The sequence below is a fragment of the Lacerta agilis genome, chromosome 12 (genome assembly GCF_009819535.1).
Source record: "Lacerta agilis isolate rLacAgi1 chromosome 12, rLacAgi1.pri, whole genome shotgun sequence".
NCBI classification, from domain to species: Eukaryota; Metazoa; Chordata; class Lepidosauria; order Squamata; family Lacertidae; genus Lacerta; species Lacerta agilis.
Window position 1 is genome coordinate 52,661,490 of NC_046323.1, and position 27,570 is coordinate 52,689,059.

General features: G+C 47.5%; 1 protein-coding gene across 1 annotated transcript in view; it reads left to right on the forward strand.

The window, feature by feature from the left end:
- NBEAL2 (neurobeachin like 2) overlaps positions 1–27,570 on the forward strand; it is a 203,476-nt gene that overhangs the window by 168,500 nt on the left and 7,406 nt on the right. The window contains exons 32-49 of the mRNA XM_033165069.1: positions 1,497–1,621; positions 2,067–2,187; positions 4,271–4,428; positions 7,035–7,168; positions 7,324–7,431; positions 8,501–8,596; positions 8,746–8,870; positions 9,834–9,974; positions 10,727–10,857; positions 11,968–12,077; positions 14,260–14,377; positions 16,750–16,847; positions 19,449–19,568; positions 20,309–20,398; positions 21,241–21,350; positions 23,676–23,848; positions 25,045–25,139; positions 25,238–25,354. Of these exons, the coding sequence (XP_033020960.1) occupies positions 1,497–1,621; positions 2,067–2,187; positions 4,271–4,428; positions 7,035–7,168; positions 7,324–7,431; positions 8,501–8,596; positions 8,746–8,870; positions 9,834–9,974; positions 10,727–10,857; positions 11,968–12,077; positions 14,260–14,377; positions 16,750–16,847; positions 19,449–19,568; positions 20,309–20,398; positions 21,241–21,350; positions 23,676–23,848; positions 25,045–25,139; positions 25,238–25,354 (2,170 nt within the window). The remainder of the gene's footprint in view (positions 1–1,496; positions 1,622–2,066; positions 2,188–4,270; positions 4,429–7,034; positions 7,169–7,323; positions 7,432–8,500; positions 8,597–8,745; positions 8,871–9,833; positions 9,975–10,726; positions 10,858–11,967; positions 12,078–14,259; positions 14,378–16,749; positions 16,848–19,448; positions 19,569–20,308; positions 20,399–21,240; positions 21,351–23,675; positions 23,849–25,044; positions 25,140–25,237; positions 25,355–27,570) is intronic.

The window sequence follows — 27,570 nt, forward strand, 5'->3', positions numbered from 1 at the left end:
GGTTCGTAACCAACTCAAAAACGAAACCCAGCATGGCAGAAGCGGGCATAGGTATCAAATTACAGTTTCAATTTCAAAACTTTTCCATCTTAGTACCAGTAAATTTCCACTCAGTCACAATCTTTCGCAGCCATTTTCCCTGTAGCCAGGGCGCAAAGACCGCAATTTTAAAAAGAGATATTCTCCACTGTCTTCCTCCCTCAAAAGGAGATCGAAAAAGTCTCACTTGTCAAAATAAAAGTACTTTGTAGCCATCGCTGTAACAGCAGTCTCTTAAAACAGTTATTTACTATCCACCGAAGGGAGGGAGGCAGGCTTCCTTTCCATGAAACCTCCCGGATCGTTAAAAGCGAAATGCAAATCCAATCATGTACTCACAGCCACCGGGCTTCCTTAATTTCAATCCTTACAGGGAGAACGTTGTTGCTCATCGCGAGCGGCGGCCGCCGCTTCGCCAACCCGGTTGGGGCATGTCCCCTAATGGCCCAGCTCCGTTGTCCCTTCACCCCCACTCCCCCTTTACAGGGGGAACGAGGGAAGGGTTTGGAGCTTTTACGGGCCCGCCGGGGAGCCCAGGGCGCGGGACGCTCTTCCCGCGCCCCACCGGAGCCCCGCTTAGCGGTAGCGGGGCTCCAACCGCCGGGCCGGCCTGGGTCGCCTCGCTGCCGAGGCAACCCACGACCGCCCGCGATGGCGTTGCCGCCGGAAGTCGAACTTACGTTTTGAATAATATGCAAATAATTGTTTTTATGGCTTTTAACATACATTTTTATTGTTTTATTCGAATTTACAAATCGCTTTTTTTAAAAAGCAGAACCCCCACAATCAAGCAGCGTATGAATATTTGGAAATAAGTACAGGTGAAACTCGAAAAATTAGAATATCGGGGAACAGTTCATTTCTTTCAGTAATTCAATTTAAAAGGTGAAACTAATATATGAGATAGACTCATGACATGCAAAGCGAGGATATGTCAAGCCTTTATTTGTTATAATTGTGATGATTATGGCGTACAGCTGATGAAAACCCCAAATTAACAATCTCAACTTTGGGATTCTCATAAGCTGCACGCCATAATCATCACAATTATAACAAACAAAGGCTTGACATATCTCACTTTGCATGTCATGCGCCTATCTCATATATTAAACTCCAGTAGCTAATGAAAACAATTGCTTACATAAATGGACTTTTCCACGATATTCTCATTTTTCAGTTTCACCTGTATATGTTGGAAGCCTCCCAGAGTGGCCGGGGCAACCCAGTCAAATGGGCAGAGTATTGTTGTTGTTGTTGTTGTTGTTAATAATAATAATAATAATAATAATAATAATAATAATAATGTTAAGAAATTCCTCTGCCTCATCCTTCCTGTTAATGCCCAGGATGCTGGAAGAGGAGAACTTATTGACCCACCTTCCTTCCTTCCTTCCTTCCTTCCTTCCTTCCTTCCTTCCTTCCTTCCTTTCTTTCTCTCTCTCTCTCTCTCTCTCTAGAAATCCTCCCGAGATCCACTGGAAGTTGTCGTGTGCCGAGACCTACTCTCGAATGAGGCTTAAGCTGGTACCCAACTACAACTTTGACCGGCACACGGAGGCCAGCGCTCTGCGTGACAATCAGGGTGAGGAGGAGCCTCCCTGGGAGTAAACGGGCAGCTTTTGGCGACGGCCCATCGCACAGCCCCATTTCAATGAGCCAGCATCGTTTACTGGTTGGTGTGTCGGACTAGGGACCAGGGTTCAAATCCCTGCTCGGTCGTGAAGCTCTCTGACCGACCTGGGGCCAGACACCAACGCTCAGTCTGGCCTACCTCGCAGGGTTCTTTGCGGGATAAATACGGGGAGGAGAGCCACGGACCCCCGCACTTGACCTTGGGGGAAAGGTGTTATATATATGCTGCGGTGAAAAGTCACCCTCTTCCTGCATTGGACTAGAGAACCTTTCCATCTCTACAATTCCATGACTCTTATCATTTGTTAAATGTCCCTCGGGCATTCGACCCCCTGTCCCAGTGCAGCCATGAGGTCAGGGTCCTGATCCCTGCATTCGTTTCCTCTACCTTCCAGGGGCCGATTATTTGCACAACCCGGCAGAGCCGATCCCCTTAGCCGTCGCCAAGGAGGCAAAGGTCAGTGAAATGCAGGATGACCAGCTGGCGGAAGAAGACCTCTCCTTCCTGGATAACCAGTAAGTTCTCTTCCGGGCAACCGTGTGATAGATCGAATCCAATGGGGGGTTCGCACAGCACAGGGTTTAACTCTGGAACTCCCTTCCGCAGGAGGCACCAACCTGAATGCCTTTAAAAGAGGGCTAGGCAAATCCATGCTGTCACTGGCTCCTAGCCAGGACGGCTGTGCTGTGCCTCCGCAGCTGGAGGCAGCCATGATTCTGAATCCCGATTGCTGTAAACCCCAGGAGAGGAAAGTTGCTCTTATGGTCAGATCCTGCTTGCCGGTTTCCCACGGTCCTCTCCCCATATAAACCGACCCGGACTCTGCAATCACCCTCTGGTGCCCTTTCTTTGTGTGCCACCTCCTTGAGAGGTCCAGGGGATGGCAACATCAGAGCGGGGCCTTTTCTGCTGTGGCTCCCCATCTATGGAATGCTCTCCCCAGGGAAGTTCACCTGGCACCTTCATTATGCATCTTTGGCTGATTAATACCGTACGGCCTTTTAAACGTGTTTGTGGAAGGAGGGGTTGTTTATTTTGTAACTATTTTGTGTTTTTATCCTATATCTGGGTCTTGGGAACTGCCCTGAGATCTTTGGATGAAGGGTGGTTAATAAACTTAACTAATAATAATAATAATAAATAGAGTGGTCCTTTGGTTCTCAAACTTAATTCCGGAAGTCCGTTCCAAAACCAAAGCGTTCCAAAACCAAGGCGCGCTTTCCCATAGGAAGTAATTGGAAAAATGTATCGTATTTTTCACTCCATAAGACGCACTTTTTTCCTCCTAAAAAGTAAGGGGAAATATCTGTGCGTCTTATGGAGCGAATGGTGGTCCCTGGAGCTGAATTGCCCAGGGGCCAAAAGAGGATCATGCTTTTTATTTTACAAAGAGAAAAGGGGGTGTTGAAAGGACCCCGCTGAGCAGCAAGAGATCGGGAGAGAGATAAGATTCCCTGCTCCCTTTCAGCCCCGCCCTCCATTGTTGAATGTGCTGCAGAGGGAGGTTGTTTGTTTCCCCAGCGGCATGTGACTAGCTGATTAGATTATCTGTCTGGAAACTGTAGAAAAGGCTCCCTTTCCTTCAGAAGCTGCAGAAATGTGAGTTGAACCCCATAAAAATGGGGCTTTCCCTCTTTGCTTTTCCCCCTTTGCAAAAGGAACTTTGCTTTTCCCCCTTTGCAAAAAAAGCTGCAAAACGTTTAGCTGATCCTCAAAAAACCAGGGCTTTTCCCTTTGCAAAAGAAGCTGCAAAACTTTTAGCTGATCCTCAAAAAACCAGGGCTTTTCCCTTTGCAAAAAGCTGCAAATCTTTTAGCTGATCCTCAAAAAAACAGGGCTTTAAGAGGAGGAAAACCAGAAAAATATTTTTTTTCTTGTTTCCTCCTCTAAAAACAAGGTACACCCTATGGTGCAGTGCGCCCTATGGAGCGAAAAGGGTACTTCCGGGTTTGCAGGGATTGGGTTCCAAGTTATTTGAGCACCAAGGCGTTTGAGAACCAAGGTGCCACTGTAATAATAATAATCCAAACAAAATAAAATAAAAAATTCCTTCCAGTAGCACCTTAGAGACCAACTAAGTTTGTTCTTGGTATGAGCTTTCGTGTGCATGCACACTTCTTCAGATACCTAAGACCCTTAGGTATAATGTCCAGGCTCTTGCATTTAGTCAGAAAGAAGTTGTGGGTCTGTACATGTGCAAGTTTCTTGGTGAGGTTGATGGACTTCCATTTCATGCGGCTCAATGTGGTGCCTTCCATAGTTCCAGTTACATGTAGGTAGCCGTGTTGGTCTGCCATAGTCAAAACAAAATAAAAAATTCCTTCCAGTAGCACCTTAGAGACCAACTAAGTTTGTTCTTGGTATGAGCTTTCGTGTGCATGCACACTTCTTCGGACACGAAAGCTCATACCAAGAACAAACTTAGTTGGTCTCTAAGGTGCTACTGGAAGGAATTTTTTATTTTATTTTGTTTTGACTATGGCAGACCAACACGGCTACCTACCTGTAATAATAATCCAGTTGGCCTTCCAATGAGGTATAAAGGAATGCCCCAAAACGTCAAGCGTTGCCTACCAACCCTTCGTCCGTCCCTTCCAGGGTGGAGCCCAAAGAGCAAAGCCAGAGAGAGAAGCTGGTGATCTCTGAGGACTGCGAGCTGATCACCATCGTGGCCGTGATCCCTGGGCGGCTCGAAGTCACCACTCAGCACATCTACTTTTACGACAGCAGCAGCGAGAAGGATGAGACCGAGGAAGGTAAGGGCGGAGTGTGTGAGGTGGCTCTGCTCCTAGGAAGCGCTTCCAGCTACTAAGGTCGAGAGGCCAGAGCTCATGGATGGCCTCTCCAAAAAGAAACCGGAACATCTCCCTTTTGTTTCTGAGCCTTGCCAGCTGGCATTGAAGTCTGGTCCACTTGATTTCACTGTCATGGAATTCTACTCAATATTGATCCAGAGTGGATTCCAATGTATAGTTAGCAGAGTAAAAAGTTAAACACGTTGCAGGATTCCCCCAAAATAGACCAGAGGCAATGAATATTTCAACCAGCAGAGATTTACTGCTTTGTTGTTGTTCAGTCGTTCAGTCGTGTCCGAATCTTCATGACCCCATGGACCAGAGCACGCCAGGCACTCCTGTCTTCCACTGCCTCCCGCAGTTTGGCCAAACTCATGCCAGTCGCTTCGAGAACACTGTCCAACCATCTCGTCCTCTGTCGTCCCCTTCTCCTTGTGCCCTCCATCTTTCCCAACATCAGGGTCTTTTCTAGGGAGTCTTCTCTTCTCATGAGGTGGCCATTTTACTGCTACTTGAAAGCAAATGAGCAGAATGGTCACAAATCCAATACATTCAGGATTGGCCCTGTCCATCAGAAATCCAGTTGCAGCAGACTTGACTTAAGCTTACAATAACTTGTTGTTGTTTAGTTGTTTAGCCGTGTCCGACTCTTCATGACCCCATGGACCAGAGCACGCCAGGCACTCCTGTCTTCCACTGCCTCCCGCAGTTTGGTCAGACTCATATTTGTCCATTGAGTTTTCTTGGTAGGGATACTGGAGTGGCTTGCCAGTTCCTGCTCCAGGTGGATCACGTTTAGTCAAAACTCTCCACAATGACCAGTCTGTCTTGGGTGGCCTTGCATGGCATAGCTAAGGGGTCCCCAAACTAAGACCCGGGGGCTGGATGTGGCCCAATCGCCGCCTAAATGCGACCCGCGGACGGCCCGGGAATCGGCGTGTTTTTACATGAGTAGAACGTGTCCTTTTATTTAAAATGCATCTCTGGGTTATTTGTGGGGCCTGCCTGGTGTTTTTACATGAGTAGAATGTGTCCTTTTATTTAAAATGCATCTCTGGGTTATTTGTGGGGCATAGGAATTTGTTCATATTTTTTTTCAAAATATAGTCCGGCCCCCCACAAGGTCTGAGGGACAGTGGACCAGCCCCCTGCTGAAAAAGTTTGCTGACCTCTGGCATAGCTCATAGCTTCTCTGAATTATTCAAGCCCCTTCGCCACGACAAGGCAGTGATCCATGAAGTAGTACAATAACTTACAATCAGTCTAAATCTTAACACTAAGCATACTATGTACAGAACACCACACCGGAAGAAAAAGAGATAGAAAGAGAAGGTGTGAAACTCGGGCTCCTTCTGACTGTATTTTTATAGTCAGCATAACCTTAGCAGAAGAGAACCACTTTAAGCCCAGCTGTATTCAGCTTCTCTGAAGGAATAACCCAAACATCATGAACCTTCTGCTTGTTTCTTTCACACAGAGAAGCTTCCAGAACCCCTTGGAATTAATTAGAATAGGAAAGATCGCTATACATCAGATCAATACTTTCTGCACTAAGAAATGCAAACTGACAGTCACAAGGGCCCAGAAAAAACAGTGGTGCTTAGTTTGCAAACAGGTTGTTGCGATAGCACCCATGGGTCTCTCACCAGAGTGTGCTGATGTTTTTTTTTACTTACTGGGTTTTCCCTGCAGAGGGCAAATACAGATTGAGCGGGCTGGGAGAGAGGCTTGCATTTTGGTGTCAACCTTGTGTGAATCGTGCAAAAATGTGGCATGTTTGAGGACACACACACACACACACACCCCAATCCCACAATAAAGGTCCCACTGGAAGTAGCCCAGGTGGGAAGTAGGAAATTCAGGTTCCCATTCCTGAGTAGCCAAAGTTGCAGCTGTCAGGAGCAGGTCAGCAATAAATCACACCGAGTAAATGAAGCTCCCTGTTTCTGTTAGGAGAAACAAGTTGCTCCGTACAGTGGTACCTCGACTTACGAGCGACTCAACTTCCTTATTTTTCAACTTCCGAATGACCTCCGGAAGCGAAAAAATGGCCGCCGCTTCCGAAATTTTCGACTTACGAAGGGAAAGCGGCGGCAGGATACCTCGACTTACAAAGTTTTGAATGCGGTTTTTTCGACATACGAATTTTTTCCCCGTTCCGAGGTGGCGCCTTCGACTTACGAAGATTTCGACTTGTGAGCACGCCTTCGGAACGGAATACTTTCGTAAGTCGAGGTACCACTGTACTGCCAGGCCTAGTGAGCGCAACAACTCTTCCTGGCAGGTCTTCTCCCTGTGAGACTGCTGGTTGCTGCCTTCCCACAGCTGCCTAAGTCTCCTACCCTCCTCCTTGCAAAGCAATCTGAGACTATGCCAATGTGCCTGCCTCTGATCCTCCCTCTTCATCCCTCTTCTGGTCCTGGGAGGCATGACCAGAATCCCTTGTGGGGTTCCCTCGCTGGTTTCTCTCACCATTCCTCTGCATCCAGCCAGTCCATGGCAACAGCAGAGCATTGTTTTTGGCTCTCCACACTTGAGAGATTAAGCGCCGTGATCCTCCCACCCAGGAATCGGCTACGACTTCAAGCGCCCCCTGTCTCAACTCCGGGAACTGCACCTCCGACGCTACAACCTCCGCAGGTCGGCCCTGGAGTTCTTCTTCATCGACCAGGCAAACTACTTCCTCAACTTCAAGAAAAAGGTAACGGCAACCGGTTCCCTCCTCTTCATCATCTTGATTCATTTGCAAATGCACAGCTTCTGCAGACCCAGCGCCCTTCTGGGACAGTCGGTCGCTGGGCTGGCAGCTGATAGTAATAACATCCTGCTGGTTTTTCTGCCCTCTCTCTCTCCCAGGTCAGGAACAAGGTTTATTCTTCCATCCTGGGCCTCCGGCCACCGAATCAGATCTATTTTGCCAGCCGCTCGCCGCAGGATTTGCTGAAAGCCTCGGGCTTGACTCAGGTGCTTAATTTAACATTGTCTTTTCATCACAAACAAATCTGATACACATCTGACGCTCCTGATTGTTGAGAATGAAGGCAAGTGGTTTGCAAAGTGGAAGTTTGTTTAGGGAAGTTTTTAATGTTTGATGTTTTATCTTGTTTTTCATATTCTGTTGGGAGCTGCCCAGAGTGGCTGGGGAAACCCAGCCAGTTGGGCATCGTATAAATAAATTATTATTATTATTATTATTATTACAGTGGACGCTCAGGTTACGGACGTAATCCGTGACGGAGGCACTTTCGCAACCCGCAGCATTCGTATCCTGCAGCGTTGTGTCTGCGCACGCGCATGACGCAATTCGGCACTTCTGCGCATGCGTGAAGCGCAATTTAGTGTTTCTGTGCATGCGCGAGCGCCGAAACCCGGAAGTAACCATTTTGGCATAATACATCAACCTGATCTGCCATGGAAAGAAGATGATGTCCCCACCAGAGAATGGCAGCTCAAATTGATGGATTATGCCGAAAAGACAAAAATGACCGGAAGAATCATAAATCAGGAAGGCCAAAATTTTAATAAGGAATGGGAGGAATTTATAAATTATCTTAAAAACCATTGTAAAATCGTTCGTAGGATTGGAATAACACTTGTAGCTTAATGGTGAATTTTGGATATGATGGAGATGTAAAATATTTGTATCTGAATAAGTGTGCATGCACTCATACCAAGAACAAACTTAGTTGGTCTCTAAGGTGCTACTGGAAAGAATGTTTTTATTTTTTATTTTGTTTGGACTATGGCAGACCAACACGGCTACCTACCTGTAAAAGATTTGGATTATTATAAAAAATGCAGGAGGAAATGGTTAACAACAGGACCCACAATAGGGAGGAGGGAAGGGAAGTCCAGGAGATTCTATGGAATCTTGTTTTTATGATGTATGTCGGATATGTAACTGTAAAACTTTAATTTGAAAAACCAAACAAATAAATTATTTATTTTTTAAAAAAGAATTTACCATTCTGGCCTGTCCGTTTTGCCAGATCCTTACCAAATCCACTGTTTTCTTTTCACCCTCCTTTTCCAGAAATGGGTTAACAGGGACATCTCCAACTTTGAATACCTCATGCAGCTCAACACCATCGCAGGCCGCACCTACAACGACCTCTCCCAGTATCCCGTGGTAAGCATCCGAGGGCGAACCTTCGCCCTTGAGCCTCAGGTGTTGCTTAAGAGAGTTTCCTCTCTTTCCCACCCTACCCCCCCCCCTGCAAACGCTGGATCCCACAAGCACGCAAAACCAGAGACTCTCCTTTCTCTCCTCCCCTCAAGTTCCCGTGGATCCTGCAGGATTACGTCTCGGAGACTCTGGATCTCAGCAACCCTGCTGTGTTCCGGGATCTCTCCAAGCCCATCGGGGTCGCCAACGAGAGGCACGCCAAGGACGTCAAGGAGAAGTGAGCGCAGCCTTCCGGGGAACGGGTGCAGCGGGGAAGGCAGGAAGCATCTCGGTGGGGGGAAATGCCGGGTACCTCTTTCCCTTGAGACAACATGGGAGTTGTAGTCCAAAGCCACCTGAAGGGCAGTGACCGCTCTAGGCCAGGCATAGGCAAACTCGGCCCTCCAGATGTTTTGGGACTACAACTCCCATGATCCCTAGCTAACAGGACCAGTGCTCAGGGATGATAGGAACTGTAGTCCCAAAACATCTGGAGGGCCAAGTTTGCCATTTAGGGCTTGAAAGGTCAGCACCAACACTTTGAATTGTGCTCGGAAACATACTGGGAGCCAATGTAGGTCTTTTAGGACGGGGGTTATATGGTTTCGGAAAGGGGACAAAGAAAGGGGAGCTGCCCAGCCGGGGGGATATCTGAAAGCAGAAAAGCAGTGGCCAAGTCATGCTAAATCGCATGCGCCATTTTGGAACCACCATTAGCAAAAAATGCTTCTTGATAGTCAGTGTGGTGTAGTGGTTAAGAGCGGTAGACTCGTAATCTGGTGAACCGGGTTCGCGCCTCCGCTCCTCCACATGCAGCTGCTGGGTGACCTTGGGCTAGTCACAATTCTCTGAAGTCTCTCAGCCCCACTCACCTCACAGAGTGTTTGTTGTGGGGAAGGAAGGGAAAGGAGAATGTGAGCCGCTTTGAGACTCCTTCGGGTAGTGATAAAGTGGGATATCAAATCCAAACTCTTCTTCTTCTTCTCCTCGGTGTGATTGTGGCAGGGGAGTTTTTGCCTTGCTTTCGTTCTGTTTTGCATTTTGTGTTCCCGTGTTGTATCTTTACAATGTGAACCGTCCCATGACCTTTGGACAAATAGCGGTATATGATTACGATTACGATTACGGTGGTGTCTGCCATCTGGGAGTCACCGCACAGACTTGAGTCCTGCTCTTTCCGGCTTTGCCATTCCGCCCGCAGGTACGAGAGCTTTGAGGATCCCACGGGCATGATTGACAAGTTCCACTACGGCACCCACTACTCCAATGCCGCCGGCGTCATGCACTACCTGATCCGCACGGAGCCTTTCACTACTCTGCATATCCAGCTGCAGAGCGGGAGGTGGGTGAGAGCAAGCCGGCCACGGGGAAAAAGACTTCTCCCTCTCTGCTCCTCCAGTAAAAACACGCAGACATGATGTCCGAGGGCTTCCTTACCCTTTGCTCATTTCTCTTCTTGTCATATGGGCACTTAGTGTCATGGAGAAAGGTGGGCAACATTTTCGGGGAGCTTGCAGAGAAGACCAGAGTGCATTAGTTTGCAGCAATTGCTTGTTTCCCTCAGAGTAGTCTAGAGATGTAAAATTTTCGGAAATTTTGAAGCTCGGAAAACCCCCCGTTTTTTTCCCCGGGGGGGGGGGATGGGACTGGAAATTTTCAGAAAAATTGAAAAAAGATGCTACATTAGCACTTCTTCTTTTCTTTTCCAGATTGAAAGTCATTCTGTTACTTTAGAAACATAAAATATAACTATGGACAATTTTAATGGGCGTAAAATTACCACAACTAGCATATTAAAAATATAGTGTATCCAAACAATTATTACAAACAGAATTTACTTTTAAAATAATATTTATTTGTATTTGTAACAAATGGAGCAACAATCTCCTGAACTGTTTACTAGTTTATGTGGAACAAAAAAAAAAAAACTCCACAAAACAATTTTTAAAAATCCATAAGTAACAATGTGCGTCTCTGCCCATTTTGACAAGGCCATGGTGGCCACCGACTTGGGACGGCTTTAGCGGAGAGGATCGGACAGATTCCAACCCTGCAGCCTTGCGGTTCAATCTCTTCTCGCTCTTACGCCGGCAGGTTTGACTGCTCCGACCGGCAGTTTCACTCGGTCCCCGCCGCCTGGCAAGCCCGCATGGAAAACCCCGTGGACGTGAAGGAGCTGATCCCGGAATTCTTCTACTTTACGGACTTCCTGGAGAACCAAAACAGTAAGCGTTCCTTTCCTGGGCTGGTTCAGATTCCAAGGCCATCTGGGCTGCCGGTTCTGCTGGCCGACAGGGACACGGCAGATGCCGCCGAGGAGTTCACCAGCAGGAGATAAGTCGTCCTCCTCTCGCGGCCAAGTATTTGGAGAGGGCTTGTATCCAAACATGGAGTCAGAAGATCGGAAGATCCCAAGTTAAGTCCCTGTAGTAGCCAGGCAGGGTAAGGCCTCTCTTATCCTCTATTTAATGTTTGGATCTGGCTGGAAAGCTGCAAAATGGGTCTTTTCAGAGTTTGTCCAAGGGGAGAGAGTTTGCCCTGAAGGTGTTGTTGTTGTTGTTGTTGTTCAGTCGTTCAGTCGTGTCCGACTCTTCGTGACCCCATGGACCAGAGCACGCCAGGCACGCCTATCCTTCACTGCCTCCCGCAGTTTGGCCAAACTCATGTTAGTAGCTTCGAGAATACTGTCCAACCATCTCATCCTCTGTCGTCCCCTTCTCCTTGTGCCCTCCATCTTTCCCAACATCAGGGTCTTTTCCAGGGAGTCTTCTCTTCTCATGAGGTGGCCAAAGTACTGGAGCCTCAACTTCAGGATCTGTCCTTCTAGTGAGCACTCAGGGCCGATTTCCTTGAGAATGGATAGGTTTGATCTTCTTGCAGTCCATGGGACTCTCGAGTCTCCTCCAGCACCATAATTCAAAAGCATCAATTCTTCGGCGATCAGCCTTCTTTATGGTCCAGCTCTCACTTCCGTACATTACTACTGGAAAAACCATAGCTTTAACTATACGGACCTTTGTCGGCAAGGTGATGTCTTTGCTTTTTAAGATGCTGTCTAGGTTGGTGGTGAGGGTGCTTCAAATCTGGCCTGTATTTTCACCCTTAGGTGGGTTAACAGAGATCAAGGGGAGACGTCAGGGACCGCCAGTAAGATGCGTAACTTTGTAGTAACAAGTCCCATAGGTTGATCATGCCATGTGTGAGTTGCTGGTCCTCGACTCTGGAAATCGGAAGTGCAGTTTGCAAAAGGGGAGCTAAGGTTGGGGCGGGGCTTGGGGGGAGATAGCTGGTTTTGGCTGCCTGCTGCATTCTCCCACATTTTTCCCTCCCTTCAGGCTTTGATCTAGGCTCTCTGCAGATGTCGAATGAGAAAGTGGGAGACGTCGTCCTTCCCAGATGGGCCAAATCCCCAGAAGATTTCATCCACAAGCACCGCAAAGCCCTGGTAATAGGAGCAGTGCTGCACATTGCACAGGCAGGCAGGGCAATGGAGAGCGAGAAAGGTTTTATTGCTCTACAGTGGTACCTCGGGTTACGTACCCGATCTGTTCCGGGGTGCCATTTGCACCCCGAAAAGTACGTAACCCGAGCATCCATTTTGCACATGCGCAAAGCACGATACCGCGCTCTTGCGCAAGCGTGAACTGTGCAGAATACTTCTGCACATGCGCAGATGGTGCGGACATGCACAGAAGCATCTGTGCGGCGAAATTCACTTCCAGGTTTGCGGGGTTCGTAACCCGAAAAAAACGCAACCCGAAGCGGACGTAACCCAAGTTACCACTGTAAATAATAATAATACCCTCCTGTTCCTTTAGTTTTAACTAAGCCCAAGTGCTTTAATTGCTGAGGGCAAGCTGCTGAAAGTCGAGGGGTGCTCTGTATCTTTTATTCTGAGTCCATTTCATTCTGGTACACGGCTGTAGTTAGGGAAATGAAGTACACAACATGCCCTTTTCCAAACAGTGAGCGACGCGCTTTTATTAAATTCCTTCTTTTCAGTCTCACACAAAGGACACCTCGGCGTCTTAGCGATATGCAAATCCATTTTAAAATTTAAAAATCCGTTGAAACGGATCCGCAGAATGACCTGACTTGGGGGGGGGGGCGCGGAGACCCTGCTTTTTCCCTCGTGAAGCGGGTCTAGATGCATTGGGCTTTGCAAAACACAACAAAAGATGCAAAAAGATTCAAGTTTATTTGCAGTGTCTCTGCATTTCAGTTACAGCGGTACCTTGGTTATCGAACAGAATGCGTTCCAAGAGTCCATTCGACTCCCGGGACCGTTCAAAAACCAAAGCACGGCTTCTGATTGGCTGCAGGAGCATCTTGCAGCCAATCGGAAGCCGCGCCGGCTTCCAAAAAGCATTCGAAAACCGGAACGCTCACTTCCGTGTTTCGATCGTTTGGGAGCTGATTTGTTCGGAAGCCAAGACGTTCGGCTTCCAAGGTACAGTGGTATTTGTATCGGAGCAAATTGCACCCTGGGAAAAGCAGTGGTGTTCTTTTTTAATGGTTGGTTGGGTGGCATGCAAGCCGGCCTGTGCTGTTCTCCGATCTCATCATCTTGCAAACCAACATCAAACTTGAGGTTACGTGAAACACATTTACAAACAAACAGGACGTAACCGGCTGCACATAAATAATGTTCTTCAATATAATTCTCACAATATCAATTATTTCTCTCATACATAATCCACATGTAAAGATCGACAAAGTGTAAAGGTCAAAAAAGTAAATAGAAGTCCCAATAAACCAGTTCATTCATAAAGTCTGAATATAAGCTAGTTTCTAATCCACATATGCCTCAGTGTATTCATAAGGTCCAAAGAATCCAAATGGGAGCTTGCTACAGTTCCGCGACAAGGATTTCCGGAATAATGTCCTTGTTTCGCCCTCATGGGCTTCATCAGTGGTACATGTTTCTAAATAATATAAATAAATAAAGGTAAAGGGACCCCTGACCATTAGGTCCAGTCATAGATGACTCTGGGGTTGCGGTGCTCATCTCGAGTTACTGGCCGAGGGAGCCGGCGTACAGCTTCCTGGTCATGTGGCCAGCATGACTAAGCCGCTTCTGGCGAACCAGAGCAGCGCACGGAAACGGCGTTTACCTTCCCGCCGGAGCGGTACCTATTTATCTACTTGCACTTTGACGTGCTTTCGAACTGCTAGGTGGGCAGGAGCAGGGAACGAGCAACGGGAGCTCACCCTGACGCAGGGATTTGAACCGCCGACCTTCTGATCAGCAAGCCCTAGGCTCTGTAGTTTAACCCACAGCGCCACCCGTGTCCTTAATATAAATAAATACAATATGGTAATTGAACATCTTTTTAACACATAGTACAAACAATATGGACAATTGCAACAACAGTGTACATACCGTATGATTGCCATCACCTGTACGTACTAAAATCAATATTGTTCCTGTCTATATAACCTGATATGGCAACGATTGTTATTTTACGCAGCAGCCACTATGTCATGAGATCCATGTCTTGATTTACAAGAGAGCGAAACTAGAGAATGAGAGAAATAATTGATACTGTGAGAATTATATTGAAGAACATTATGTGCAGCCGGTGTGTTTGTGAACCGATCTCATCATCCCCTTGTGTCCTTCGCAGGAGTCGGATTACGTGTCTGCCCACCTCCACGAGTGGATTGACTTGATCTTTGGGTACAAACAGCGGGGCCCTGCAGCTGTGGAAGCGCTGAATGTCTTCTATTACTGCACGTATGAAGGTAAGGTGGGACCACACTGCATCTGTTGAGGCAGGTTGGACTAGATGACCCCAGGGGTACCTGTGATTCTGTATGTATTGGGGTCTCCACCCCCATTGTTCACTCCGGACACTGAGGTCCAGTGCTGAGGGCTTTCTGGCGGTTCCCTCCCTGCGAGAAGTGAAGTTACAGGTAATCAGGCCGAGGGCCTTCTCGGTGGTGGCACCCGCCCTGTGGAACGCCCTCCCATCAGATGTCAAGGAAATAAAGAACTATCTGAAGACATCTGAAGGCAGCCAATGCAATTCTGGGCTGCATCAATAGAAGTATAGCGTCTAGATCAGTGATGGCGAACCCGTGGCACGCGTGCCACAGCTGGCACGCAGAGCTCTCTCTGCTGGCACGCCAGGGGCGGGGAAATGGCGCCGCCGCGCTGCTCTGCTCATGTGTCCTGCCAGCGCAGGCGCAGCAGCAGACAGCAGCAATTTCCCTCCTTGGCGCCTGTGGTGTTTGGCTGCTGCTGCTGCGGAGGATTCGACGCGAGGCAACGACGACGGCGAGGTAACAGCAGCGGCGGGCTGGGCCAGGGGCGGCGGGTGAGGGGGAAGCCCTCCTTTTGAGCGCTGCGAGCGGGGGGGGGGGAGCCGCGCGGCCCCGCCGGCGATGCCATCCCTAAGTAAAACGGCAGTGCTATGTATGTTCGGGTGGAAGGAAGGATGGAAGGAGGCAAATGTGGAGCTCTTTACTTAAACATGTGCACACAGGGTTGGTGCACTGGAGGAGTAGGCGGCCACCTCCCCTTCCATCCGAGCGGTGTTTGGGTTGGCGCGAAGAAAAGTCTCGCTAAGACCCAAGCCGCCAAGGGGCGCGCGCCCCCGCGCAGGGGTAGGCAGAGCTGCGCCAGAGCTGAGCGGCGTTTGCTTCCCGCCTCGCACTGCCGGGTGGGCTTTTCTTCCCAACCGCCTTCACAGTCCGGGAGGCGCCGTTGCTGTGGTGGCGGCTCTCACATGTCTTTAGCTACCTCCTCCGACTGTCAAACCTCGAAGAAAGGGCAGGAGCTGCATTTGGGAAGGTTTGGGATGCAACCGCTATGGTTCCTCCCTTTGCCCAGTTTTTGCAAAACAAAAACAAAACCCCCACACATAATAAATAAAAAAACCCACTGGCCCTTTCCTGCGTTCCGTTTTCTGGGAACGGTCTGTCTCCTCCCTCTGCAAAGTTGTATGCAGATGCGGAGAGGAGGGCGGCGAATAACACCGGAGTTCATGCAGGGAGAACTAACTCTCAAAAGTCTTTCTCTCTCTTCTCTTCCCTTCCTCCCCCCCCCCCTCTATTTCCTTAAAGGTAAATTACATGCATCAAGGCAGCTTTGCCTGTATCACATTCCGCGGATTGATTGCTTATGTATTTACACACACCAGCACAGTCGTGGGCGAAATTTTATTCAGTGTACCCAAAATAAAATAACTCTTTGAACCTGCTGCCCATAACCTTCTATCGATCTGGCTATGAATAATAAGTTGAGAAAGATTCAAAGAACAAATGAAGGGTTGTACTGGTATGTATATTATTTCCTCAGAGCAACCCCAGTGAAATAAGTGAACTTAAGGCCATTTAATTGCAGTGTTGGCACTTTGAAATAAAAAAGTTGGTTTTCCACTGCAGTTTGGGCACTCGGGCTCAAAAAGGTTCGCCATCACTGGTCTAGATCAAGGGAAGTAATAGTACCACTGTATTCCACTCTGGTCAGACCTCACCTGGAATACTGTGTCCAGTTCTGGGCACCACAGTTCAAGAAGGATACTGACAAGCTGGAACGTGTCCAGAGGAGGGCAACCAAAATGGTCCAAGGCCTGGAAACGATGCCTTATGAGGAATGGCTTAGGGAGCTGGGTATGTTTAGCCTGGAGAAGAGAAGGTTAAGGGGTGATATGATTGCCATGTGCAAATATACAAAAGGATGTCATATAGAGGAGGGTGAAAGGTTGTTTTCTGCTGCTCCAGAGAAGCGGACACGGGGCAATGGATTCAAACTACAAGAAGGAAGATTCCACCTAAACATTAGGAAGAACTTCCTGACAGTAAGAGCTGTTGGACAGTGGGATTTGCTGCCAAGGAGTGTGGTGGAGTCTCCTTCTTTGGAGGTCTTTAAGCAGAGGCTTGGCAGCCATCTGTCAGGAATGCTTTGATGGTGTTTCCTGCTTGGCAGGGGGTTGGACTGGATGGCCCTTGTGGTCTCTTCCAACTCTAGGATTCTATGGAGCAAATCCTACTCCATTCCGGAGTGGAGTCCCTAACTGCTGTATCTTGCGGGCCACAGGTTCCCCCCCCCCAGCCCTATTTACACAGAACTTTGTATGTCCCTCATGCCACCCAAAACTTATTTATTTCAGGGGCAGTTGACCTGGATGCCATCGCCGACGAGACCCAAAGGAAGGCTCTGGAGGGCATCATCAGTAACTTTGGGCAGACCCCCTGCCAGCTGCTGAAGGTAGGAGGAGCAGTCAGGGCCAGATGTCCTGCGGATTTTTGTACAGAAGGCAACGGGGAGGGGGGGGCGTCACACCTGACCTGTAGGCAGGCGGCCATTTTGCAAGGCCCAGGTGGAAAACAGCAAAATGCGGGTAATGCCCTGGTTTGCATTTCTCTGCTTCTCTTAGGCCCACGTTGAAAATAGGGTTTATTTTTAAATTTCACATACTGCTTACAGCTTCTATTTCAGATTTATTTCATTGCATGTATATCCCACATTTTTAAGCAGCTCTAGGCAGCGTACACGGTTGTCTCCCCCCTCCCCATTTTAACCCCACAACAACTCTACCAAGTTGGTTAGGCTGGGAGGCCGTGACAGCCCCAAGGTCACCCAGCGAGCTTCGTAGCCGAGGGAGGATTTGAACCCAGCTCTCTCCCAGGCCCTAGCCTGACACTCTGACAGCAGCGCCGCACCCAGTTTGCAACAGCAGAATTGGCGGCGGGGTGTTGGTGCTTTAATGCGCCATTGACGCCTTTTAATAATAATATATTTAATAAAATAAAAAATTCTTTCCAGTAGCACCTTAGAGACCAACTAAGTTTGTTCTTGGTATGAGCTTTCGTGTGCATGCACACTTCTTCAGATACACTGAAACAGAAGTCGCCAGACCCTTATATATAGTGAGAGGGTGGGGAGGGGTATAACTCAGAAGGGTGGTGGGAATGGGTGATCAGCTGATAGGTGTGGAAAACCTGTTGACGACTCATAACGGCTGCAATTAGTCTTGCAGGGAAAGGCAAGGGGTGAGATGGCTAAAGATAGCTTTGTTATGTATAATGAGATAAGAATCCAATGTCTTTGTTCAGACCAGGTTTCTCCATGGTTTTAAGTTTGGTAATAAGTTGCAATTCAGCATCCGGCACGCTGCCCGCCCGCGGCTCCCGAGGACACTGGTACCAGAGTCTGCAATAAACCCAGATGCCAGCTTTGCTGCCACATAAACCCAGACAACACCATTACTGGCCCCAACAACATCAAACATACCATCCCAGGACTATTTAATTGCTCATCTTCCAACATTGTGTATGCAATCAAATGCCAACAGTGCCCTTCAGCTCTCTATATTGGACAAACAGGCCAAACCCTACGCCAAAGGATAAATGGACATAAATCTGATATCAGGAATCACAAGACAGAGAAACCAGTAGGAGAACACTTCAATCTCCCAGGACATTCTATAAAAGATCTCAAAGTAGCTGTCTTAATACAAAGAAATTTCAGAAATAGACTGGAAAGAGAAGTGGCTGAATTGCAACTAATCACCAAACTTAAAACCATGGAGAAACCTGGTCTGAACAAAGACATTGGATTCTTATCTCATTATACATAACAAAGCTATCTTTAGCCATCTCACCCCTTGCCTTTCCCTGCAAGACTAATTGCAGCCGTTATGAGTCGTCAACAGGTTTTCCACACCTATCAGGCAATCCCCCATTCCCACCACCCTTCTGAGTAATACTCCTCCCCACCCTCTCACTATATATAAGGGTCTGGTGACTTCTGTTTCAGTGTATCTGAAGAAGTGTGCATGCCAATACCAAGAACAAACTTAGTTGGTCTCTAAGGTGCTACTGGAAAGAATTTTTTATTTTGTTTTGACTATGGCAGACCAACACGGCTACCCACCTGTAACTGGAAATATATTTAATGTATTTTTAATCTTTTGTTGGAAGCTGCCCAGAGTGGCTGGGGAAACCCAGCCAGATGGGCGGGGTATAAATTATAAATTATTATTATTATTATTATTACCCTGTCCACTATGGGCGCCTTCCAACAAAAGATTAAAAATACATTAAAACATCATTTTGGCTGCTTGGCTTTTCCCACATGGATATGTCTTGGCAGGTTAGCCTAGAAAACAATCTTTAGAAAGCCCCCTCCCGCCTTCATCACTGATCTCAAAGTAGCTGTTTTATTACAAAGGAATTTCAAAAATAGACTGGAAAGAGAAGTTGCTGAACTGCAACTCATTACCAAACTTAAAACCATGGAGAGACCTGGTCTGATTAGAGACATTGGATTCTTATCTCATTATACATGACAAAACTATTTTTAGCCACCTCACCCCTTGCTTTTTCCTGTAAGACCAATTGCAGTCGTTAACAGTCCTCAACATGTTTACCACATCTATCAGCCAGTCACCCATTCCCACCCCCTTCTGAGTAATACCCCTCCCCACTCTCTCACTATATATAAGGGTCTGGTGACTTCTGTTTCAGTTTATCTGAAGAAGTCTGCATGCACACGAAAGCTCAAACCAAGAACAAACTTAGTTGGTCTCTAAGGTGCTACTGGAAGGATTTTTTATTTTATTTTATTTTTTATTTTATTTTTTTGTTTCGACTACGGCAGACCAACACAGCTACCTACCTGTAACTGTGTTTCCCACAGTGTAGGAACCAGCTTTTCATCTCATGGGGTGTGTGGATTGTACAGGACAGGAAATAGGTGGGAGCCATAAGATACTGAGGTTTGACACACAAAGTTAGATAGGGTGCAAAATGCCAATACTGTATCCCGTTTGAAAGAAACACCTCCCTGCTTCCTTCCCTCCTCTAGGAGCCCCATCCAGCCCGGCTCTCTGCCGAAAACGCAGCCTCCAAGAGACTCTCTCGCCTGGACACCATCCCCCCCAACGTCTTTGAGAACCTCGGCGAGCTCAAGTCCTTCTTTGCTGAAGTAAGTCTGTTTCCTCCAGGGTGCGGTTTTGTGTGTTGGTCCACGTGTAGAGTACATGGATATACGCATGCACAAACACACCGCAGCTCAAGAAGGGCATTGACAAGTTAGAACAGGCACAGAGAAGGGCAACCAAGAGGATCGAGGGTCTGGAAACCAAGCCTGATGAGGAACGGTCGAAGCAGCTGGGGATGCTTAGCCCGGGGAGGAAGAGAAGACTGAGAGGTGATAGGAGAGCCATCTTTAAATATCCAAAGGGCTGTCCCATGGAAGATGGAAGAAGCCTGTTTTCCTCTGTTCCTGGAGGGTGGGACTCAAACCAGCGACCTCAGGTTACAAGAAGGGAGATTCCATCTCAACATCAGGAAGAACTTTCTGATGGGAAGAGCTGTTGGGCAGGGGAACAGACCCCCACAAGAAGTGGTGGACTCTCCTTCCTCGGAGGTTTTTAAGCAGAGGTTGGGTGGCTGTGGACGCTTTAGTTTGAGATTCCTGCATTGCAGGGGGTTGGACTAGATGACCGTTGAGTGACCCTTCCAAAACTACAATTGTATGATACGTATGAAAGGGCTTTCTCCTGCAACTCCCTTTCCTTTTCTTTCCCAGAGCAAGGCCTGGAGGTGGGTGGATCTGTAGTTTTTGGTGGTGGGGAATTATCACAAAGGCGGGAACCGTAACACGGCACAGATTTTACCGAAATCAAGCGGCTAAACGCAGTGACCCGTCTCCTCCTTTTTCAGAGCATCAGCGATGGGATCCCACTGGTACAGGCCGTGGTCCCCAAAAACCAAGCCCACACCTTCATGACTCAGGGATATCCTGATATGCTGGTAGGTTCAAACTGATGCCTTTTTTCCCAAGGCCTCCTAATAATAATAATAATAATAATAATAATAATAATTTATTTTTTGTACCCCGCCCATCTGGCCGGGTCCCCTCAGCCACTCTGGGCGGCCTCCAACAGATATTAAAATACATTAAAATATCACAGGTTAAAAACTTCCCTAAACTGGGCTGCCTTCAGGTATTTTCTGAATGTCAGATAGTTATTTATCTCTTTGACCTCTGCTGGGAAGGCGTTCCACAGGGCGGGTGCCACTACTGAGAAGGCCCTCTGCCTGGTTCCCTGTAGCTTTGCTTCTCGCAGTGAGGGAACTGCCAGAAAGTCCTCGGCGCTGGACCTCAGTGTCCAGGCTGAACGATGGGGGTGGAAACGCTCCTTCAGGTATACAGGACCGAGGCCATTTAGGGCTTTCAAGGTCAGCACCAACACTTTGAATTGTGCTCGGAAACATACTGGGAGCCAATGTAGATCTCTCAGGACCGGTGTTATATGGTCCCGGCGGCCACTCCCAGTCACCAGTCTGGCTGCCGCATTCTGGATTAATTGCAGTTTCCGGGTTCACCTTCAAAGGTAGCCCCACATAGAGCGCATTGCAGTAGTCCAAGTAGTCCTTGGAAGGGGGGGTTGGACTAGATGACATTTTGGGGTCCCCTTCCAACTCTGCAACAATTCTGTGGCTCTTTGGGTGGGCAGTCCCCCTTGTCCCAGGAAGGATGCTGCGATTCCTGTTTGCCCTCTTCCTTCCCCACCTCCCCTGCGTCGCCGTGAGCTGTTTCCCTGCCTCTCTTGTTGACTAATCTGCCCCCCCCCCCCAACAACTTCCTCCAGGTCACTGTAAGTGCCAACGGGCTGCTGGGCACGCACGGCTGGCTGCCCTACGACAAGAACATCTCCAACTATTTCAGCTTCACCAAAGACCCCACCGTCTCCAATGCAAAGTGAGTCAGGGCTTCGCTCCCAGGCTTCTGGGTGGGTCTCCCCAAGAGAAGAGGCGCCTCTGCCGCCGGTGAGATCTCGCGGGTTTTTGGCGAGATCTGGCCGCTACCCACCTCTGCTGCTTTGTGGGTGCCACCACCCCAGCTCAGTGTCTCTCAAACTTTGGTTCCCGGCTGTCGCTGGACTACAAATCCCATCATTGCGAGCAGGGTGTTCGGGACCTTCACCTGGTTGTCAATATTAAGATGATACCAGCAAGAATGAGGTTTTTTTGTAAAAAAAAAATGATTTAAATCTTTATATATTTGTGTGTGTGTGTGTGTGTGTGTGTGTGTATAATATTTTATTATATATATATAATAAAATATAACAACAACAATACAAATTCAGTACCGAACAAAGAAAAATTCAAACCCCCCCCCCAGTCCCTTCCCTGGTTCCATTATTTGTCAGCATATACTGCATGTCCATTATAATTTTTTTTTAAATTAGAATTACTTGTTGTCCATTCATAATGTAATTACAAGTAGCTCTAGAATCCTGCTAATGTATTAACCTTTGTGCATTGCTTCTTAGAAGCAGAAGGAAAAATGATTTAAATCGAGTCATACTGACTAGTGATTTATATTGTGATTTAAATCAAATCCACCCTGGTCACAGGTTATCTCCCCCTCCTGATGCAAGAAGCTCTCTTCCCTTTTAGTCTCCCAGGACCAGGAGAGGCACGAGGTGGAAGGAGCAAAGGCGAAACACAGGCACAGTCTCTGATTGCTCTGGGGGGGGGGGGAAACCCTGGAGAGGAGGAGACATGGGTGACCTTCAGTCTCAGCCACTGCTTCCTGAGGGCAAGACCTGCTGGAGATGAGCTGTTGTGCTCATTTGGGCCTGACACTCAGGGGCGTAGCAAGGTAAATTGGTACCCGGGGGCAAAAAAAAAAAAAAATGTCAACCCCCCCCCCCCAGAGGCATAGGAAGGTCAGGTGGTACCCGGTGCGGAAAAATTATTGTCGACCCCCTCATTGATCCCCCCCCCCCGCAAAAATGGTTTTACGTTATTTCATATTTTCTTACAAAAGAATAATAACAAGTAGTAGTAATAATAATAATAATAATAATAAACTTTTATTTATATCCTGGCCTCCCCGGCCAAAGTCGGGCTCAGGGTGGCTAACATCAGATACATAACATTGGTATAAAATCAAACAATAATTAAATTACCTCCTAAAAACATCTCAAAGTCAAATTAAAGTCTAATTAGATGGCTTTCCACAGGGTTAGGGTTGGGAACAGTAAGTGCTCCACTGAACTGAAATTTCAGCCTTCACGACATAGGAAAACAGCCAAGTAAACAGCTATTTTGGTGGAGGAGGGTCAAGATATTAACCGATATGCATGAAATTTCATATATAGCTATATAATCCCTAGTATAGTAAGATAAGACCTTTGGAGCAGACATTTTTTTTAAAAGTTTTTTTTATGAACCACCCTAGTAGGGCAGTAATTGTTCCTTGATAATTTGTCACCCCCTCCATTATGGAACATGGGGCAGACCACCCCCTACGCCCCTGCTGACACTCCTGTGCTGCTGCTTCTTCTTTGGTGATCTCTCGTAGCCGAGTAAGATTGTCTTCCATAAACACGCTTTTAACAATGAGTCTGTAAGTGACTGCGGAGGCCAGTTGTGGATCCACACGTCCTTCCACAGTGGGGATATAGGTTTCCGGGCAGGATTTGATCACAATTTGAATTTGCTAAGCATGCCTTCCTCTTAGCTCGTTTCTCCCTTGCGTCCTGAGTTTGAGTGTCTTCAAAGCCCACGACACCTTTGGTAAAGGCTGTTCTCCAACTGGAGCGCTCGCAAACCGGTGTTTCCCAGTTGTCGGTGTTTATACTACATTTTTTTTGGATTTGCCTTGAGAGAGTCTTTAAACCTCTTTTGTTGACCACCAGCATTACGCTTTCCATTTTTAAGTTCGGAATAGAGTAGTTGCTTTGGGAGACGATAATCAGGCATCCACACAACATGACCACTCCAACAAACTTGATGTTGGATTTGCTAATAAAGAGCTAATTCACCTGGTGCAATTTACCGCTGCTTGCTCCTGACACAGGACCGGTGGTCAGGGATGATGGGAGTTGTAGTCTAGGAACAGCCAGAGAGTTTGAGAAACACTGGCCTAAGTAAAGGAGTCTTCAGTGGCGAGGTGTGTGGTTTCAGCGGGTTTTTTGGTGGATCCCTGATCCCTTCTCCTCACCTTCCTAAAGTGCAGGCTTCGCTGCTTGGCAGGAACATCTCTCTCTCTTCCTCCCTCCCTCCCTCCTGCTAGGACCCAGCGCTTCCTGTATGGACCCGTCGCTCCAGGAGTAGAGGTGTCCTCCAAGACGCTGACGGTCTCTCACGATGGGAAGCTCCTCTTCAGCGGAGGCCACTGGGACAACAGCTTGCGGGTGACGTCCCTCAGCAGAGGGAAGATTGTGGGACACATTAAGAGGCACATAGGTAGGAGGCCACGGATCGTGGGAGGAGAGGCTCCTTTCCGAAAATCGCGAGAAATTGAAAAACTGAGCGTGCTGAACTTCTAAATGCCAGCGTATATTTTCCTCCTCGAGTACAGGCTCTGGCACCCTGAGAATTGCCGCTTCCCTTTCGTTTTGTCTTCAATCTTAAAAGGGCATGTTTCTAGTCCTCATGGCTACAGAGAGAAGAGAATGGAAACGTCTGAGTGCTATTTCCTTCCTTTTCTGTGAACCTTCTTTCCCGCTGTCAGGGAACTGCCACCTGGCCCGCTGAGGGGAACGGAAGGTCCGTTAGCATACAGAGAGCCCCGGCGCCCTTTGAGCAGCAGCACCTCTTCCGGCGCGAAAAGCAGCCACACTTCCAGTGGGGAGGAAGGGGAAGGGGCCAGCCGGGAGAGGAGAGGGCTCGGGGATGCTGCTGAGAGCCCCAGCACCTCACCTCGTCCGGCTGGTCAGGAGGGAAGCACGCCATTTCCGGCACCCCAATTGCGCAGAGGGGTGAAATGCAAGGAGGGTAGGAGGAGATTTGGGGTGCCGAAGCTCTTACGCTGGAGAAGGAGCCGGAAGGGGCCACTCCTGGATTCTGCCAGCTACTGAGACAGACATGCTTTTGGTAGCTCTGCACTGTAAATAGTTTGCACAATAAAACTGCCAAAAGACTGTTTGGGTTCCTGCTTTGTTACTCGTAAGGACCATCAAGCGAACTTTACACCCGCGATTTGAAAACCTTAAATAGTTTTGGAAGAATGCCTGAGGGACTTCAAGCTTAACTAACCACTGAAAATCTAGCATTTATGTACTAATTCTAGCAAATGGATGCTAACGGAGAAGGGAAGGAGGATTTTCAGATGAGCAGTTCTTATAATTCCAATAGTATTATTGTTCTGTTACCTCTTCCTAGAGTTTCCTCCCGGTTTCCCTTTTTGTTTACTGAAAGTTCAAAGAATATAATCCTAGTGAGCGATGGCTAAACTGGTTGTTTTTCTTTGTTCCCAATCTTTCAAGTTATATTACTATTTCCTCCCTGACACACTCCTTTTCTGCCTGCAGGGAGTTGTCCACGAATGCTCCTCCATTTGTACATATGTATGCATATCCCCTGCATGTAGATAAGGTAACTAACTGGGGACCGTTATCCGTCTGCTTCTGTTTTGGTGATCCCCTCTCCTCTCCCTGCAGACGTCGTCACTTGCCTGGCCTTAGATCTGTGCGGAATCTACCTCATTTCCGGGTCACGGGATACCACCTGCATGGTTTGGCAGGTCCTGCAGCAGGTAAGAGGAGGGCTGGACTGGATTACCCTTGGCGGTCCCTTCCAGCTCTACGATTCTGAGAGATTCTGTTGACGGCCTCTTTTCCCCCTCTGCCCCAGGGTGGCTTCTCCTGTGGCCTGGCACCCAAGCCCGTCCAGGTCCTCTACGGGCACGACGACGAAGTCACGTGCGTCGCCATCAGCACCGAGTTGGACATGGCCGTCTCGGGGTCAAAGGTGAGCCGCAGCGGGGCCCGTGTGTGCCTTCAGGGCTTGGCGCGTCTTTTCTGGATCTCCTATGGGAGCACTGCTTAGCGGGGACCTCATTCTTGTCCGTGGCCTCCTTCTGGCACACACAAGCCTCACAAAGCAGAGAGATTTACTCCTGCCTTCCCAACCTGGAGCTGTCCAGATGATTTGGGCAAGAACTCCCAATGCTCCAGGAGAACGGGGAAGGCTGCTTTAGTAGGACGTATTGGATTTTTCTTTTTCTTTCTTATTTATTTATTTATAATTTTTCTCTCTTTTTTTAAAAATTTTTTTAGATTTTTTTATTAAACAGCAGCAAAATCACAACACATCATATACATGACTCAATAAAACACATGACGATTTCACAACACAAAAACACACACACTTCTACATACAGCCCATACACAATTTAACAATACTAGAAAAGAGAATAGTCCTAGAAAGGAACCAAAAGAAAAGGGGAGAGTAAAGAGGGAATAGAGGGGAGAAAGGAGGGAGAGGGGAAGGGAAGGAAAAAAAGGAAGAAAAGAAATCTACATTGAAATTACAACTTATAACATTAATATACAAATAAATAAATTTGACTTCCGTTTGTACTCTTTGTTCCTTTATCTTAACCCTTCTTTTTCCCACACATGTCTTGTTACATCCAATTTAGTCTTATATTTCTTTCTAATGGTATATTGATATTCAATTCATACACAAGAGTCACCTTCCTATTACCAAAATTTTTTAATGTTACTGTACTGGTTTAAATAATCTATAAAAACCTCCCATTCTTTTTGTGCCTTTTGATTGAAATGACCGCTCATTCTTCCTGTCATTCCTGCTAACTGCATATATTCCATCATTGTTGTTGTTGTTGTTCAGTCGTTCAGTCGTGTCCGACTCTTCGTGACCCCATGGACCAGAGCACGCCAGGCACGCCTATCCTTCACTGCCTCTCGCAGTCTGGCCAAACTCATGTTAGTAGCTTCGAGAACACTGTCCAACCATCTCATCCTCTGTCGTCCCCTTCTCCTTGTGCCCTCCATCTTTCCCAACATCAGGGTCTTTTCTAGGGAGTCTTCTGTTCTCATGAGGTGGCCAAAGTACTGGAGCCTCAACTTCAGGATCTGTCCTTCTAGTGAGCACTCAGGGCCGATTTCCTTGAGAATGGATAGGTTTGATCTTCCATCATTAGAGCTTGCCAATCATATATTGTGGGGTTGCTCTCACCCTTCCAATTCCTTTTTCTCTCTCTCTTTAACATCCTTCAACAATGCAATTGTTCTGATATTATTACAAGCCGAGCTGCGAACACTGCAGCAGCGAGGCCAGCATGACCGTGTCTGTTTTTATCCTGTGGGAAAGCTACCAGTCCTACCAGCTTTCTCACACACGGGATGTTTTGTACTGTACTATTGTACTTTACTTTCAGTTCTGGCTCGAGAGATGCTGGACGCTATTATAGACAGCTCTGAAATCATGAGCTGGCAAGCAGAGGCATACTCTGCATTTTAACTGCAATAAAGTAGTTTTTAGCCTTCACGGCTCGTGTGTGTTGTTCTTCAAGCTGGGGAACAATCACATATTACTAATTTGCCCCTGGACTCGAGTAGCCAGGAGGGCACGCGAGCTTCGTCCCTACCTGGGGGTCAGTCTCACTGCTTGCCCCCGCGGGACGTATTATAACAACAATACCCAACAATATAACCCTTAGCTCTGCCGAGCTTTTTACTTCCCTCCCTCCCTCCAGCAGGTAATTTATTTCAATCCAATTGCACAATTTTAATCTTTATCTATAGTCCACATGGCAGGACAAAACAAAACAAAAAATAAAATAAAATAAAATAAAAATCCTTCCAGTAGCACCTTAGAGACCAACTAAGTTTGTTCTTGGCATGAGCTTTCGTGTGCATGCACACTTCTTCAGATACACTGAAACAGAAGTCACCAGACCCTTATATATAGTGAGAGGGTGGGAAAGGGTATTACTCAAAAGGGGGGTGGGAATGGGGGATTGGCTGATGGGTGTGGAAAACCTGTTGATGACTGTTAACGACTGCAATTAGGATTGCACATGGTAGGATTTATTTCAGTCCCGCTAGTGTCTTCAAATTTTTGCAATTGTCATTTAAATAAACAATAAATTTGCTCCAATCTCTATGGAATTTTGAGTCATCCCGGTTTCGGATTCTGCAGGTCAGTTTGGCCATTTC